Source organism: Gekko japonicus, unplaced genomic scaffold (assembly GCF_001447785.1).
Source record: "Gekko japonicus isolate JY-2015 unplaced genomic scaffold, Gekko_japonicus_V1.1 scaffold798, whole genome shotgun sequence".
In the NCBI taxonomy this organism is placed as follows: Eukaryota; Metazoa; Chordata; class Lepidosauria; order Squamata; family Gekkonidae; genus Gekko; species Gekko japonicus.
Window position 1 is genome coordinate 224,911 of NW_015168072.1, and position 18,124 is coordinate 243,034.

At 47.5% G+C, this 18,124-nt stretch overlaps 1 protein-coding gene across 2 annotated transcripts in view; it reads left to right on the plus strand.

Annotated features, from left to right (window-relative positions):
* Positions 1 to 15,739, plus strand: part of HOXB9 (homeobox B9) — a 44,821-nt gene extending 29,082 nt beyond the window's left edge. The window contains exons 1-2 of one of the 2 annotated variants that reach the window (XM_015414617.1): positions 9,077 to 9,587; positions 13,187 to 15,739. In XM_015414617.1, coding sequence (XP_015270103.1) covers positions 9,077 to 9,587; positions 13,187 to 13,422 — 747 coding nt within the window. In that variant the 3' untranslated portion in view covers positions 13,423 to 15,739. Of the gene's footprint in view, positions 1 to 9,076; positions 9,588 to 13,186 lie in introns of those variants that run through there. The other variant, XM_015414616.1, reaches the window with a different exon arrangement.
* Positions 15,740 to 18,124: the final 2,385 nt, after the last annotated feature.

Sequence of the window (18,124 nt, forward strand, 5' to 3'; positions counted from 1 at the left end):
GCCAGTAAAGAGGGTGGCTATACACTCGCTATTTCTTACTTATTCAAACATAGAAGCCAACCTTAGAAACACGATTAGTGCTAATTCTCAACAGGGTGATAGCTTGGGTCGGTGTCAGTTCAAAGGAAATTGTTTTTCCTTATTTCAGAAATTGTTCAGAATTTTGTTTCCACACTGGAGAAAATTTGATTTGGGCCAATTCCCCCTCGTACCCAGTCATCGGAGCATTTACTCCAGAGTAAGCCCTACTGGCTTCCACTGAATAAGCAACAGTGATTAGCATCCAGTTTTTAGAATCCAACAAGCCATAATACTCCGGAGCAATCCTGTTACCTGGAGAGCTGGACTGAAGCTCTGAATGCTTAAAATCGTTGGTTTATAGTTATTTTATTCACTTCATTTTAAGGCAGTATGCCACACACCCTTATTTAAGGAGAGGCCAACACTGAACAGTTTGCTCATCTTCCTTTCTGAGTAAAATTGCACAGTATTGCGGTTTCAAATGCAGATCTAGATTTTTGTTCTCATAAGAACTTAAGAAGAGCCTTGCTGGATCAGACCAATAGTCCATCTAGTCCAGTGTCCCATCTCACTCAGTGGCCAACCAGTTCCTCCAGAAGGCCAACAAGAGGGCACAGAGGTTGAGGCCTTCACCTGATGTTGCCTTCTGGCTCTGGGATTCAGAGGCTTAGTGCGGCTGAATGTGGAGGTTTCCCTGGTTCACCATGGCTAGCAGCCACCGACAGATCGCTCCTCCATGAATCTATCTAATCCCCTTTTAAAGCTGTTTATTCCTGTGGCAGCGAATTCCACATTTTAATCACTCACTGTGTAAAGTAGTATTTCCTTTTGTCTGTCATGAACTTACTGCCCATCAGCTTCACTGGATGCCCTCGAGTTCTAGTATTTCAGGAGAGGGAGAAAAGGTTGTCTTTGTCAATCACTCCATGCATAGTTTTATAAACCTCTGTCATGTCCCCATAGCCATCTCTTTCCTAAACTAAAAAGTCCCAGACTCTTAATCTTTCCTCATAGGGAAGGAGCTCCAACCCACTAATCATCTTTGTACTTTTTCCAGCTCTGCAATGTCCTTTTTGAGATAAGGTGACCAGAACATTACAGTATTGGCCATTTTATTCTCAATCCCTTTCCTAATAATCCTATTACAGAGTTTGCCTTTTTCACTTGCTGCAGCACACTGAGCTGACATTTTCATTGAGCTATCCACTACCACCTCAAGATCTTTTTCTCTCTCAGTCTCAGCAAGTTCAGACCCTATTAGCATATACTTGAAGCTGGGATTTTTTGTCGCAATGTGCATCACCTTACACTTACCAACACTGAACTTCATATGCCATGTTGTCACCCACTCACCCAGTTGAGAGCCAGTTTGGTGTAGTGGTTAAGTGTGCGGACTCTAATCTGGGAGAACCGGGTTTGATTCCCCACTCCTTCACTTGCACCTGGCTGGATGACCTTCAGCAAGAGTTGTTCTCCATAAGATAAGAGCTGTTCTTGAAAAAGGGCAGTTACTGTCAGAGCTCTTTCAGTCCCACCTACCTCACAGAGTGTCTGTTGTGGGGAGGGGAAGGGAAAGAAGTTTGTAAGTCGCTCTGAGACACCTTTGGGTAGTGAAGGGCGGGGGTATAAATCCAATCTCTTCCTCTTCTTCTTCAGTTTGTGGAGGTCCTCTTAGAACTCTTCATAGTCAGCCTTGATTTTCATAATCCTGAATAATTTTGTGTCATCTGCAGATTTGGCTACTACAGTACTCACCCCTAGTTCCAGGTCATTTATGAATAAATTAAAGAATACTGCTCCATACTGATCCCTGTGGAACCCCACTGCTTACTTCCCTCCATTGTGAGAATTGTCCATTGATTTTTCATGCTTGTTCACTTTCTCAAAAAACTCCAACAGGTTGGTGAGGCAGGACTTCCCTTTGCAGAAGCCATGCTGATTTCCCCTCAACAGGTTTTGTCCCTCTATGTACCTACCAATTCTAACTTTGATTACAGTTTCTACTAATTTGTCTGGGACAGACCTTAGACTAAATGGCCTGCGATTTCCTCATTCCCTTCTGGATCCCTTTTTAAAAACTGGCATCACTTTTGCTACTCTCCAGTCTTCTGGTACAGCAGCTGAATTTAGTGATGGTTGATCTACTAACCTGTATATGTAACCTATTTCCCATCTGAGTTCCTTAAGGCCTCAGGTGTATGCCATCAGGACCTGGAGACTTATTGGTTCTTAATTTTCCCAGTAGATCTAGAACTTCATCTCTGGTCACCTCAATTTGGCTCAGTTCTTCAGACTCCCTTCCTGAAAAGAGGGGCTGTGGCATGGGTATGTGCCCCAAACTTTCTCCCTCTCTGGAGATGCCTTACGCAAACTTAAATCTACCTGGGGGGGGGAGGAAATCCTGATTCCAAAACAAGTCGAATTAAATTTCTGTAACCCTTCCCCCTTTTCCTGACTTTCCGTAGTAATTTCTCTCTTCCACCCAACCCCCAAGCGGGCCTCTAGCTTTACAAGGGATCTCTCGCTGCTTTATTAACTGCTAAGATTATAAACCTCTCTTGGAATCCTGTTTTTGAAACTAAGGTCCAGTTTCAGCTCTGGAGCGCTGCCCACATGTGTAAATTGTTTTGCTTCCCCTCCAGACAAGGAATTCTCTCTCTCCCTCCCTCCCTCCCTCCCTCCCCTGCACTTTCATGAAAATAAAAACACACCTCCAAAACGGTAGCATTCAAAACCCTGAGCTAGCACAGGAAATGGGAGGGGGGGGGAAGGTAGATTTCTATTTTTGAAAAGCAAAGGGGGGGGGAGAAACACCTTAAAACAAAATCAAGCTTTGTGGGCAGGACTTCTCTCCCCCACACCACAGGCCTCCGGGCCAATGTTCCTTTCATAACCCAGATCAGACTGGCGGGAAGGAATAATTTCCAAAGTCTGCTTGCTACAAATTGTCGTTCTGTTTCCAGGTTCGCTTGTTTGTTTGTTAAACCAATTTGTGTCCCAGGTGTTTTTTAGGCTGTAAAGGAGGATGGGCGGGGGGGGGGAGAGATGAGACTCCTAACTTTGGAGCAGGTCACAAGTCAGTTCATCCGGAACCGTTGGATTTAAGCTTGTTCAAACCGGCAGATTAAGCACCTCTCCTTGGGCAAAACCGAAGTTTTTGGAAGGAATACATGTCTATAGGAGCGCCTGGTTAGGCGGCGGTCCCTTTTCCCGGAAGAAAGGCCCTTGATTGCAGTGGGGCTCCAGTGCCCCCCTCCCCAAGCCTCCAGCGTCCATAAAGGTCCCGGTGATTTCAGTGGCTCACTGAAATCCACCGCTTCAAAATAGCCCTCCGCTCGCCAGCCGGGCGGCTCCAGAATGTAAATGGATTTGGCTGGAGCCTTCGGGACTGCAGCCCCAGCAAATTGACTTGGAAGTCAAATCAAAAGGGACTTAACTTCCAATCAAAGGTATTTTGTATGCTTCAATTAGAGTCGGCTGGGCCTTCAACCCTATCCGATTGCAGCCGGGCTGTTCTTCGAAGTAGTAGACTGTTTTGCAAATTTAAAAATAGCCTTAAATCTTAGTATTTCGACCTAACCGGATTGCGGAGCCAGCATTCCCACTGTACTCTGCACAGAAGTCAGTCGTGCTGTTCTGGAGTAAGCGGCTCTCGGCCATCTTGGGAGAACAGAAACTTGTTTTATCAACTATGTATTGGTCAAATAATGTCTGTCTGTCTGTCTGTCTGTCTATCTATCGCAATGGATATCTAAACAAGACTAATATAAAGATAATCTTTCCAGTGTTTTAAGAATCCACCTTTTCCTGGTGACAGAGTTTCCTGTAAATTCCTGCTAAAAATGAGTTATGCAAGATGTGGACCTCAGGGATCATAATTCATCCAAATAACGCAGGAATTATAATCCATCAGACCTCGTGTATTCTATCATTCATCAAAACAGGGTTGTGGGGTTATGACTAGCTTGGCAAACTGCACTGTTAGTTTTAGAAAGCGGCCTTTAAAAAAACGCACATTCGGGATACGTCTAACTAACAAACATTACATGAAGTTGCAACATGGCGATTGTGAGTTTTTCGGAGAAATTATGTTAGTCAACACCTCCCCCCCCCAGTCACAAACAATAAAGATATTTTTGAACAGTTCAACGGTTCAAGATCCAAAAAACCAGCCCTTTTGAGACATTCAATTGCAAGACAGCCTTTTGTATCACTGATTGTAGAAGTTTGGTTTATTTAGAAGATGCACCGAAAGTAGTTAAAACTATTGGGGGGGAATTAACCTTTGAAATTTGCCCAAACAGGATGTAGTCTAACACTTTGATCTGGAGTACGTTTAGGATGGAAAGCCAACCCAAACATTTGAATCTGTATTCCTGTTGATTTCGGCGTGGTGTAAATCGTTTAAGGCCGAGTTCTTCTGCAGCAGAATTGTGCTGTGTACTGAAATATGTGGAAACCAAGTCTCTGCCAACCGCTACACATGGGCAGTCCTACTAACAAACCCTTTAAGACGATCGGGTCGGAGGATGCGGTGGTGAACTGTTCATTGCAAATAACTTTTTAAAAATCAAAACCTTAGGTCTGGTTACTTTAAGGAACTATACCTCTTAGCTGTGCAAAAATCCCCAACAAATGCAAACAATAAAAGATCACTTCCTTTCCAAACAAGACTTCCAGGCACAGGAGCTGGGTATTAACCCTCCCACACAACAGGATGTGAAAGATGACATCCGTGGCAATGCAGGCTTTTAAGAGAGGAGTAGCGATGGAAATTAATATATCCCTGGATAAAACTCCAAAACAGGGGAAGGCAAATGGCTTTTGCAGGTCTTCTTGTGTGGCTGAGGTTCACTGGGGAATCCTTGAAGGCCCAGGTTTCTGCTTCAAACTTGCTCTCCTGAAGTCATTTTGGTATGAATTTATCTACTCCGCAAAATTATATACTCAACCGCTGACATGCCTCATAATTATTTATATGAGGTGCCCGAGGATTTCCCCCCATAATATATTTATTACAGGTAAAACACGGACAATTTATCTTGCAAAACGCAGAACAGGTGTTTCCTTTCAATTAATGTTCAGTAAATTTCATAGCGGCTTAATTCTAAACCACCACCCCCCTCGGAACAACAACCAAAAATGTCTGTTTATTCCCTCCACCCACCACCACCACCTCTCCACAATGCCTTTAAATCAGTTTTCTCCTGTTTTTGACTCAGTACAAAGAAACAGAGCGGTCCTCTCCACCTCGGGTTGATATTTTTTAAAACCCCTAACCATTTCTGGAAGACCGCAAAACTCAATATATGCTTGATGGTAAGGGATTTTACATCTTGCTAGCATTAGGATGGTCATCCTATTAAAACTGCGTACTCTGCGAGACCTGTGGTCTTGAGTGAATCTTTTTCACTACCAGAAAGATCCTGGGGAAAGGGGGAGTTATATTAGGATTCTGAAAACTCCCCTAACATCAGGGGTCTTGCTAATGGCAAGGAAAGTCTCTCTAATACTGGAGAAGTTTTTTTTTTTTGTTTGTTTAAGTTAGAGAAATCTGGCAGCGCACAGATCTTCCTGGCAAGTCGGTAGGTGTAAAAGCCTCGTCTTATCAAGGTTCCTCAAAAGAAGGAGGTGTTGTTTATATTACCAGGATTGCCCTAGGAATAAACGGGGTCAGGGCAGAGCGATAGAAGTGGACGGTCCAGATCCGAACGCTGGCCTAAAAAGCGAGTCGAGCTGGGATTCCCTGAAGCTCATGCAAATTCTGCAACTGGCTCCAAAGTTGGTGATCCGGAATGGTGGCATTCCTCTTTTGTTTTTGGTGGTGGTCGTATTGTTGCAATATAGTTTTCTAGCTGGGATGGGGGGAGGGAGGAGTAAAGCACTTTCAAAGTGAAGCACTTTCAAATCCCATTTATTTCAGTGGGGAAGCTAATCACGGACTCCCTCTCAGATCAGTGGGACAAAATGTGCTGGAATCTGCACCTATATCAAGCCCCCCCCCCCCCCCCCCCCCCACCAAACACGACCAGCGCAGGAAAAGAGAATAGGCATCGGAAGTAGAGAGATTTCAGGTTGCTTGTTTGTTTCAGGCGCTGCTTGAAATGTTCAGCAGAAGGCAGATCTGTCTGCCAGGTTCAGTGCAATCCTGTGCAGTCGGCCCATTGAAATGAACGGGTTTAGACAGAAGTGACTCCGCATAGGATCAGCTCCAGCCCTCTGTATTCCTAATAGCAGTACCAAAGGGCCTGTCTTCTGCTTCTTCCCTTTTCTCTGCCTCCCCCATCTCTCCTCTCTCTACCACCTTAGCACCTTTACTCGGGAGTAAGCCCCGCTGACCTCCAAGCTCTACCCATCCATCGGTTTCAGAGGAAATTATTGTAAGTGGTGTGGGTGGCAACTCTGTCCCCCCCCCCACCTTTACTTAGGGTTTCTTTTGATTATGTTTAAAAATCTTGACTAGGGGGGATTGAATAAAATCCCACTTTCTCCCCTCCGTCAATCCATCCATCCTCCCTTTCTTCCACTGTCCATCTCCCTCTCCCTGCCTCTTTTCCGACCCATCCTTCATCCCTCTCAGATCTGTCTTCCTACCTGCCTGCATCCTACCCCCGCGCGCAACACAGACATGGAGACATCCGTCATCTCCCTCCCTTAGGAGGAGAACGCGCCAAGGAAAGTGCAATTCTGAAGCTGCCTCGCTTTATTTACTTTATGATAAGAAATGTAAAGACCGGCCCCGTTAAAGACATGCCTCCAGCCGCCCAGTTTGGAAGGTATCTGCCCATTTTAGGGCAACAGAATATAGCTCTCCCCCCCCCCTTCATCCGTACTGCAAAATTCCGCCTCATCGCCTTCCTGGGGACCCCAGCGGAGTCTCTCTCTTTACAGCCCGGAGGTAGCCGAGAGCTGCGCCTGGTTAAAGCCTCTTCGGACACTTCCTCTTCTGCTGAAAAGAAAACGGAATCCACCAGGTTGCGGGGGGGGGGGGGGGCCGAATTTACGAGAGGGCATTGTGGAGTCCTTGACAGAGAGACAAACACCTCGGTCCGCAAGGGCCTTAAGCCGGAACACATCATCGCGTCAGTGCAGCCCTTTGGACTACCACTGGACACAGCCTTAAATATACTTTACTTGGCAGTAAATGCCCCCCCCAGCGATAAATGGGAATCAACCGGCATGCAAACGTGTTTAGGATCGGGATTGTACTCCGCGGCCATTGTCTTGAATAGGTCTCCTCTGGAGCAAAGGCGCAAAGCGGAACCATCGTCGGTTTAAAATGCAAACGCTTCGGCTTAACTAGAACGGATCTAGAGCATCCCCCCCCCAAAAAAAACCTATCTGCGGAAGAAGAGGAGATGAAGTCAGGCTTTCGCTGAAACGAGCGACCCCCCCCCCCTTCTCTCTCTCTCTCTCTCTCGCTCGCTCGCTCTCTTTTCTTAACATCCTCCTTTTCCACAGGCAGTAAATCCAAGGCTATAAAAATCAAAGAAAGCTAATGTAAGTTTTATTCAACTATTTAACCGTCTCAAGTCTAACGCCTTCTGTAAGGAAACAAAGAGGATCAGTACCGGATTGGACATTTTACAACGGTAGTAAAATTAAAGTGCGTGTATACGGCGGGGAGGGAAGGAGACGAGAAAGGGAGCATGTTGATCTCTGAAAGGCAACCTGGTCCTCCCACAGCCCCCCCCCCTTCCCGTGCTTTCAAAACAAACTGGGATGTTGCTCCAGAAGCCCATAGATCTATCTCTATCTATCTATCTATCTATCTATCTATCTATCTATCTATCTATCTATCTATCTATCTATCTATCTATCTATCCATCCATCCGCTGGTCACGGTGTTTATATATATGTATACTCACACACACACGCTCAAAAGAATTGCGCTTACAGATCTATACTGACCCATAGAATTCATGCATGCATATACATATACATGCATACATAACGGAGCCAGAAACGCCTTTACAGGAACGCAAGTCTCGTGGTGTCTTTAAATTATATGTTCTTCATTCAGAGATTTGGGAGAAAGGCGATGGATGCATAGATAATATGCATGCATATATAATGTACATGCAAATACACACCCGGTACAGGCAGACATATACAATAGGCATGGGTTGGCGTTCAATATGTAACACACACACAGAGAGACATTGCAATATGCAAACCGGTGACAGCTCATGTTTAAGGGAGGCACCCAAATTGGGCAGCTGTCCGATACAAAAAAACAACAACCACCTACTAGAGTTTACAGTCCAGGATTCCGCCCCCCCCCAGCTCACCACCTTCTACACAAGCCTTCCAGATAAAGATATTCCCTGGCCTGCTTTGAACAAACTTAAAAAGTTCACTTTATATTGTCATAACAGACGTTCAGCTAAATGCCAACTTGGAAAGGGAGAAAAAGCCAGTCTAGAATTGCCGTTTATGGACGGGAAGGGGGGGGGGTAGGCGGGAGGGGAAGAATTCCCCAGAAGAGTATTATAGAGGAGGCAAAGAGAGGGCAAAACTCAGCATTTCTCTTTCATGTTTGGGGGGGGGGGAGGGCGAGAGAGAAATCTATTAACCCCCGCATCGACATAACACAATCCATCCTGGATATGGAATGCGAGAGGGCGGTTTGACAGCCCCGCGCAGCCCCCTCCGCCAGGATTGATTTACGCCTGCCCTGACGCTTTATCAGCCTCACGAAAAAAGTTTGACCAATCATTTTGCTGGAAGCTCCCAGCCCGGCAGTCCCGACTGTACTTTTTCTTGGCTAGGGAAGTTGAGGCTGGAAGGACGAAAAGGGGGTTAAAGCAGGGATCTCGCCTCTCTCTCTCTCTCTCTTTTTTTTAACAGCTTGCCTCCCCCCCACCACCACCCTTATATACTTTAATATCTATAGGACCAGCCAGCTCGAGATCTGCTCCTGGGTTTTTGTGTGTGGTTGTGTTTTTTTTTTAATTTTTGGTTTCCTTTTATTACTCGCTGGCTCGCTCCTTTTTTCCCCTTCTTCTTCCTTTCCCCACTTCACTGAACCGTGGGGCTCGTATGATGTCCAAGAATGTCCATTTCTGGAACTCTTAGCAATTATTATGTCGACTCCATTATAAGTCATGACAGCGAAGAACCTCCCGCGGCCAAATTCTCGTCGGGGCAGTATGCAAACTCCAGGCAAACTAGCCACAGTGAGCCCCTCGAATTCCCCTCTTGTAGTTTCCAGCCCAAATCGTCCGTTTTCAGCGCTTCGTGGACGCCTCTGACGCCACACACGGCGACCACCCTTCCTTCGGTCTATCATCCCTACATTCAGCATCAAAACCTCCCAACTTCCGAGAGTAGGTATCTACGGAGCTGGCTGGACCCAGTGCCCAGAACAGAAAACATAGCCGGGCAGGGACCAGTTAAAACAGAACCGCTGCTGGGACACCCCGGGGAGATCCGTAAACAGGGGACACAGGAGTACCATTTAGAAACTGCTGCTGGAAGGGAAGGGACCGCTTCCAATCAAAGGCCCAGCTTCGAGGACAATAAAGTTTGTGAAGGAAGCGAGGACAAAAGCAGGCCAGATCAAAGTAAGTTATAAAAAGTGAGGAAGTAAACAGCATTGGGGGGGGGGAGAAACTAAGAGGGGGTGTCGTAAAACGGCACAATGGGAGAGGGAAGCTTTAAAATATTGCAGGTCTTAAAAAGAGACCCCCCCTAACCCTCCCAAACTGAGCTGTGCTAACATAGGATGGGGCTGGGGGGGGGGAAGGAGAGGAAATGGACTCAGTTGCTCTGTTTGTTTGGATTGTTGCTGTATTGGGTTTTTAAAATATATATAGATATATATAATGTACGGGGGGGGGAGATGTGGTGCCACCTTCGCTTGAAGAAGTCCAAGGGGCTTCCCTGGTCTGCAGTCAATTCTTTTGATGCGGGGTTGGGTGAGCGAGGAAATGTGGGGTCCTTGAGCGTGTCTGGGGTGTGTGTGCGCGTGTGTGTTGCAGAAGAACTTGGAGGGGACTTGGAGAAGATATCCGGGGTGTTTGTTTTTGTTTCCTTCTCAGTTCCCAAACAGGGGATGGAGAAGGAGTTCACGCGGAGAACGAAGGGGAAGGGGGGTTTGTTGCTGTGCGCCCTTGTTTACCTCGGAGGACCCCCGGTTTCTTTCGGATGCCTTCCCCCCGTCACTCCCCGCGTCTCCGTCGTTGATCGCCCGTTCGCTTATGAAATGCGCCCGACGTGCGTATGAATATTTTAGAGCCACGGCTTGTCTCCCCCCCCCATCCCCCAACAAAACAGTAAAAAAACACCCGAGTTTAATTGGGTCTTTTATTTGCTGTGGGGTGTGTGTGTGAGAACAGACTGGCAAAGTCTTAAACTTAATCGTGTGGTGCGTTTTGCGACCGGGTAGGCGGCTAGGATCGTTTTGTCTCTCCCCCCCCCCCACCCTTCGACAAAAAAAAGCCACAAAAAAAAGCCAGGGAAAATGATGGGGGAGGGGGTGCGCGGGGGGGGGGAGATGCGGAAGCGCCATGAAATATAATGCAAAGATGCGCTGCCTCCGCCGGTAAGGGAAGGGAAGAGGGTGCCAAACGCCTTTCCCAGTGGCCTTGGAGAAGTTTGGGTTGCCAGAGGAGAAGCAGAGAGCAGGACCTCGGTGCAAGAGTCGGGGGGTGGGGAAGCGTCGCCCTTTTTTAAAAAGTGACTTGGCAGCTTAAAGGCAAAACAAACGCCACAATCCCCGGGACAGTCGCCCGCTCGGAACCTGGGAAACACCAAATCCTGCCTCTCTGGATCTCTTCTCCGTCTTCTCTCTTCAACGCATTTCTCTCTGTCTGTCTCTTTAGTCCTGTTCCCAATCCGGAACCGCAGTCGGGGACCGGGGGGCGAGTGGAAATTCACGAGGCGGATTTGTGTCATTTCGGTCCGTGCCCTTCGCGCTGGCACGGTGGGAGGGGAGGCGAAAACGCCTCGTTTTGTGCCGAGGCGCTGGGCGGCAAGCCTTGGCGGAGTGGCTCAGGCGGACGGGTGTGAAGAATTGGAAGGGGGTCTCCCCCCCACACACACACCCGGCTTATGTGCCCCTCTCCGTCTCCCCCCCCCCACCCTTCGGAACTGGAGCTGGAGAAAGAGGCTCGTGCAAGAAAAGGGCTCCGTTCTACAGGGTCAAGAAAGGCTCTCTAGAGCTGAGAACAAAAGGCTTCCTTGGCTGGAGGCGGCAGAAACGCCGAAAAGGAAAAGGAAGGAAAAAAGGAAAAGCCTGCCCCCCCCCCAAAAAAAATAACCGGGGTGTGTGGGTTTTTTTGGTGGGGGGGCATTCCGGTTTGTTTGCCCTTCGCGAGCCATTGCGCCCCTGGAAACCCAGGCCCCGTCGGAATGTCTCATTTGCAAATCTGTGCGTTGAGGGTTTCGGGTTTTGGGGGGGTTTTTTGTTTTGCTTTCCTAAGTGTAGCGTGCCAGCCGAACATAACTCTCCCCCCCCCCCTTCCTGTTTGGGGAATAGCGTGAAATGAGAGATAAACTTGTTTTCCTGTGGCAGACGTCACGTTTCCTTAAAGTGCCAAGAAATCACACAAACACGAATAGTAATAATAAAAAAGGCGCGGAGGGGGGGGGTCTTTGGTAGAGATGCTGTCTCCCCCCCTCCAAATGCCATTAAAAGATAGGTAGCGGAATTAATTATTAACGGCATGTCTCTTCTTTAATATTTAATTCTGCCTCTCAGAGCCGGTCCCCTTTCGCGGAGGAAGCGGCGGGTCGGGCGAATGGCTCACCGCTGGGCCTGCTTTTTTCCTTTTTCCTTTTTCCTTTTCAAAAACCGAATGCGATTCGTTGGAAGACCCGGGGGAAATGGCTTCTGCACCGCTGCACCTCCTTACTAGGAGAATTCAAGCTTTGTAGGGGACTCCCTCGAGCGGCGGAAGGCACCCCGGAAGTCAGGCAGGGGCTTGGCTTTCTCCTTCCTCGCGGTGTCTCTGCCCCTTGGAGGACATCGCCCTTTTTTTGTGTGTGCCAGAGAAAGCACCAATCCATACCCGATCAACCCTAACCTGGCGTTTAGAGCGCAGCGCACATGTCTCCCGGCTTCTGTTTGCCAACCACCACGACTAGCTCCCTTTTACTCCCGAGTAGTCCCATAACGATCAATAGCGTTGCGCAGAAGCCAGCGGGTTGTGGATCCCTCACCGCAGCCCCCACACCGTTCCACCAGCATCACCTTGGGATAGTTTCTCACAGCGCAGTCCTAAAAAGGCCGGCTTAGGTTTCTACTCAGGTCTATCTAGTGGGCTTTACTCCCAGGAAAGTTTTCTTCGGATGGCACCCTTAGATTGTTTTTTGGGGGTCGAAACTTATCACGGGTCGGAAAGCACAGCCCACTGGGTCGTTCCGGTGGTGGTGGCAGGAGAGCGCTGGGTGCCCCAAAATCTCTCCCCCTGGCTTTTTGGGAAGGGTCTACAAGGACCCTGATGCAGGAGACTTTTCTGGGCAACACGGAACCCACCACAGCAGGCAATTTGCCTTCCCCCTTGGTAGGGTGGAGATTATATTAAGATTTTGTTTATAAAAAAACAACCAGAGAGACAGAAGAGAGAGTGGTAAATTATTCATCATTTCTTTAATGAATTCCTTGGTGCCTACAAGCGGGAAACACATGCCAGCCATTTGCAGAACCGGCATCTGAAGTAGGGATCGTTTCCTATTACCACCACGAAGAGAAATGCATGGATTAGAATTATCACTCTTTTCTGCCTGCCATGAACCATCCCTCCCCTCGCTTCCAAAAAGATCTAGACCTCTTCCTTCTTTCCTTCCCTGACTTGGTTTCTCACAAAACATCCACACTCCTACGAACTAACTAAACGAACTAACTTCCATTAATTCACCCAATAACTGCATGGATGATCTGACATAACTCGGACCTACTGTAGGTAGATGGGTAGGTTAACCTTTACTTCCTCTTTACTCCATATTTGCATGGCAGCGCATGTGTGCATCCTTCTACCGATAGGTATACTTTGCGCAACTTTGTGTTTCCCCCCCACACACACCAGGTTTCCCACTGTAACCCTCACCCCCCTTCGTGGGTGCAACTCTCCTGCCAGGTCCCAAGTTCTTGCGGGTGGTTGGTTGGCCACCTGCACTACCTTCTATGGGCACTGACCGCCTTTCACCCTCTCTCTTCCAGGTAACCCCGCGGCCAACTGGTTACACGCCCGCTCCTCACGGAAGAAACGATGCCCCTACACTAAGTACCAGACCTTGGAACTGGAGAAGGAGTTTCTGTTCAATATGTACCTCACCAGGGACCGTAGACACGAAGTGGCCCGCCTCCTCAACCTGAGCGAAAGACAAGTCAAAATCTGGTTTCAGAATCGAAGGATGAAGATGAAGAAAATGAACAAGGAGCAGGGGAAAGAATGAAGGTTCCCTTGCCCGGCCCCTCCTCTTGTCTCCACCCCAAGTCTGAGCCCCGCTTAGAAACTGGTGTTTGTATTTATGGGCAATGTTCTTCCAAGGGTGCTGGAGGTCGGGGCGGCGCAGGTGGGGAGGCGAGGGGAGCCAAGCAGAAACAGACTGCCCGGGTCGGTCGCAAAGGCGTTCATAATGATGTTACACCTGTTCTGTTCTTTGGGGTCTTCTTTTTCCTTCTTTTAAAACTGTCCAGGAGGCAACTGCTACAGTGTGAGGAGTCGCAGTGGAGGGACTGGCAGATGACTGACCAGAGTTTCATGTTAACTCACGGGGCTCTCCCGGTGGCTTCTTGGGAGAGTCTCCCCATATTGTACTTCTTCCTCCCCCAGGCCAGACACTGTCCCAGACTAGGAGCCGGCCCGGTCCCCTGGGAAGTTCTCCTGAGCCAAGAGGAGGAAACCAAGGGAGACTGCGCTCCAGCACTGAGGCTCAGCAGGATTTCCTGGAAGACGGTGCCCTGGCCTGGAAAGGCTTTCCATAATCCCATGTTCCTGACACAGGGGACGGGCATCATATAGATCTATAGCTGGAATGAGCAGCGGAACTTGAATGGAAGCCCATTTGTTTGGCTATCTTTTTTAGAGCACCTAAGCCGATTTTCTGATAGTTGGGAGCGGAAGGGCCACCACAGCACATTTAAACACCCCCCCTTACTTTAAAAACAAGTCCATATGGGACAGCTGAGCGACTGTTCCCAACAGAAATGCCTTGACGCAATGCCTCCCAGGCCTGTGGGTAAGAGCCCCTTGGCTCCAAGCAAAACGGGGTCCTCTTCTTCTCCCCCTCATTTGAACAGGCTTGCTCAGGAATCCTTAAGATACCCCATAAATTGGTCCTGACTTCTAAGGGGCAAGGCAGGACATTTCTCCTCCTCCTGCTCCCACAGATTGGCAAGAGGGGAGTGGAGATGGAGGAGAGATCGCCACCTTTGTCCTAGTGCCGAGGATGGGGGTGCCCGCGAGTTCCTAGTGTTCCACTGTTTATAATTGATTGGGGACAACCAGGATTCAGAAAACCAGACAAGTGCCAAGCATGGTTTGCGGAACTTCTCTGGACCTTTCTCCTTCTCCTCCTCCTTCACCCAGGTTTCTGCGGAGAAGTTTTGATACTTGAACGTTCTAGAGATATTTCCGTCTGTGGCCCCGTGGCTCCTAGAGGACATAGCCATCTTCCGTGTCCACTGGAAAACCAAGTTTTGAATGGCATCAAAGTTCTTGATGGCCCCTCTTATGTGTGTTCATGTAACAGACAGACATCCGCATTGTTTACAAAAGTCTCCTGATTTCATACTGGGAAGGCTGGGAAGATTCTCAACTTTGAAAGCTCTGGTGGGGTCTCATACGTCAGCTCTCCTGTCGACTCACGCCACATAGGATTCTGTTGTCCTTATGACTGTTTCTATTTAGCTTCCCTCCCCCCTCCCCTTCATCGGTGGGACTTGGGGGGGGGAAATAGGTAGTTAAGTAACTTAGTACAAAGTGATCAGACGTTGTGTTTATTTTTTAAGGAAAATTCCGTGTTCGTGACTGTGCTTTTGTGAACGTTCCGCTAGTTTTTTCCTGTGGCTTTTTAGGACTATAAAAATGGGGTCTATACCTGTTAGTTGCAGAGCTGGCGGGATATACATGTATATAATTTATCTCCCTCCCCTTTCCTGTACTCCCACACTTAAACTACCAATATGTTTCTAGAAGTAACACTGTATGTACTGACAATTTTTTGGTAACAAAACGGAAGAGGGGTGGGGAACACAAGAGATAGATGAAATTTAATGTCTCTCTTTCAGGTAATTTCTGGGCAAAGCGGTTCCAACGGAGAGATCTAATTTCATAGAATGTTGTATAAGATTTTTATACCATTTCTGCCTGAGGATAAGCCCTTATTCTGTAGAGATTTGATAGGCACATTTTGATCCTTGGAGGGACAGCCTTGCGGTTTTGCAGGATTCTCCGAGGATGGGGGGGAAACAAATCTTTTAGGATAGACTTCGGTGTAAAATATTCAGGATTTTTTTCTTTAAAAAAGAAAAAATAGGAGGTTTGATGACTTTCCTCAATACCCGTGGGGTTATTTCCTATCCCGAGCAAGATTTCTTTCTTTTTTAATAGGATACCAGGCAAACAGTAAACGAAGTGCTTTTCTGTAATAGCTCCAAACCTTAACTCTAGCATGTGGCTCAAATTTAGTCAAACTTCACCTTGTCTCACCACGTCAATTTCGCAAACGGAATTTCCGAGGAAGCCTCCTGTCCCCTCCCCACCTCACCCTCCCAGTAAAAAATAAACATGATTTTAAAAAACACTGTTTGAACAGGGCCTTCTCTTGCGTCGTTCGGGGTTTGGGGGAGATTCTCTGGTTTGTCTGCATTTCGTTTCTCGTCGGTCCTCCAACCAGGTGTTCCACCCGCGTGGAACAGACGGCGCAAAACTGGTCCGGAGACCTTTCCAAGCGTGAGGTGCACGTTCTGTAAAGAAAAATTCTTTCCGTAAATCTCTTCACTCTAGCCACAGACATACTCCTACGCCCTAGGAGTGAAGACAAGAAATCTTGTTTTAGAAACCACTTTCTGTGTGTGTGCTAAAGCATGGATTAAAAATAAAATAAATTAGTTGATTTCGTTTAAAAGGGGGAGGGATTAAAAACAAAACAAAACCTTCGTTGTTTCTTCCATTCTATAAAGCCAAAATGTTTTTTTGTTCACCCTACAGTTGTTTAATGGCTTAGCAGACAAATCGATCGTTTGTGGGGGGAAACGTCTTCAACCCCACTCGCATCTGGTGTGATTCTGCTTCTACTAGGGCCTCAGACATCTTTGCAGTTGTATTCTCTTTTTTGGGGGGGGGCTCTTTTAGAGTGCATTATAAAGGTTTTGGAAGGCTTTCTTTTTCTTTGGTGCGGAATGGTTTCTTTTTTACTTAAAAAAAAAGTCAAGGTTGGGGGAAGAGTCTTAAGAATTCATTTCCTGTGTATTTCTGTCGCTTCCGCGTTAAGCTCGGCCGCATCCCTAAATCCATTCAGCAAAACAGAAATAAAAGCGGTTTCCCCGTCTTTTCATTTGTGACCAAAGGAGTCTTTTATTCACGGAAGGGACCCTTATCATAAAGGAACGGGACGGAAAAAAGGAATGGGTAGATGGATGGATGAACCCAAGTGGGTAAATGTTGTGTTTACACACCGCGAGCCGAGGGACATCGACATAGGATCCAGAGACGGTGGAGAAACTGAAACGTTCCTGTTCCGCTTCCCAGAAGGATGACGAGTCCGATCCCTCGACCCGCCTCTCTCTCTCTTTAACCCAAGGAATCATGCCCATCGTGGCAATATTCAGAAAGCTCTCTTGAGATCCTGCTTCCAGAGAAATCCTCTTGCACTTTTCGACACAACCTTGTGCTTTAGACAAAAGCTTTTCCTTCCGCGTTTATTTCCAGGGTCCGGTGTCAAAGCAAGCAGACATCAGCGGGGTTCTTTAAGGGGGGGGGAGTAAATAATTGGCTCCAGGTTTTTAGAAGGAGCCACCTTCGTTCAAAATCCCCCTTTCTTTTGGTCAAACCGGGGCAAGGGAGGCGAAGAATGTTTGGCTCTTACCAGAGAAGAAGCCGAAGAAAGTAGGCTTGTCATAAAAGAGAGAGAGAGAGAGAGAGGAAAACTCTGCGCAGTGGGCTGCCATAAAAGAATATGACCGCCATAAAACTTTATAGGGTATAAATTTCTGAAGGTTAAGGAACTAAGCAACTGTAAAGCAAACAACGGTCGAAAACTTTCAGAAGCTCCTAAATTACTAGACTGTCTTTGAGGGGGGGCGGGGGGCGGCGGCAGCGGTGCCGGGAACACATTTCTGGTTCACCCAAATTCTTTAAAAATTCTGGTTCATCCAAAAATTCTGGTTCACCCAAATTCTTTAATTTAAAAATAACACTTGGAGGATAAAGTCTATTCCGTCTGGTGCCTCCTGTGAATATCCAGCGCTCCCTGGTGCCGCCTCCTCTGGCTTTGTGTTCCTTATCACTACCAAGCCGTCCGCATCCTCGACCATCCGCTCACAACTACACACACACACACACACACACACAAACGCTCACACTACACCAGATACACAAACACACACACACACAAAGTTCTGGCGAGACGTCTGGGCTTCGAAAGCCTTTTCTCCCCTCTCTTAAAAATCTGTTTACAACCCAAGCTTTCCCCCTTCCAGAGGAGAATGTGGCAATTGTTTAGTCTCGGACACCCCCCCCTTTTCTTTCTTTCTTTCTTTCTTTTTTTTAAAAAAACAACAATGGTGGTTTTTCAAAAGCGGGAGCCTTTTCTCTAGAAGTGTCTTGAAAAGGACTGGTTGGAAAGTCACACAGATAAGCCATCGGGTGACTTCTGGAATGGAGGCCGGGACTTCCCCTTCAAATCACCACCGCATACGAATCCTAATCATTTCATAAATGATTTATCCACAATGCAACAATGCTTGGAAACAAACACAAAGGGAGAGAAAGAGATCCATAAAGGCGCACGCACGCACGCGCGCATCAAGTCGAACTAACCCCCATCTCTGTTTATTAGCCCTGTATGTTGTTTTTTTTAAGTGGACGTCTTACTTCGAACGGTCATTAGATGGCGCTATTACTCCACTTTTGAAATCAAAGCTCCAAACTCT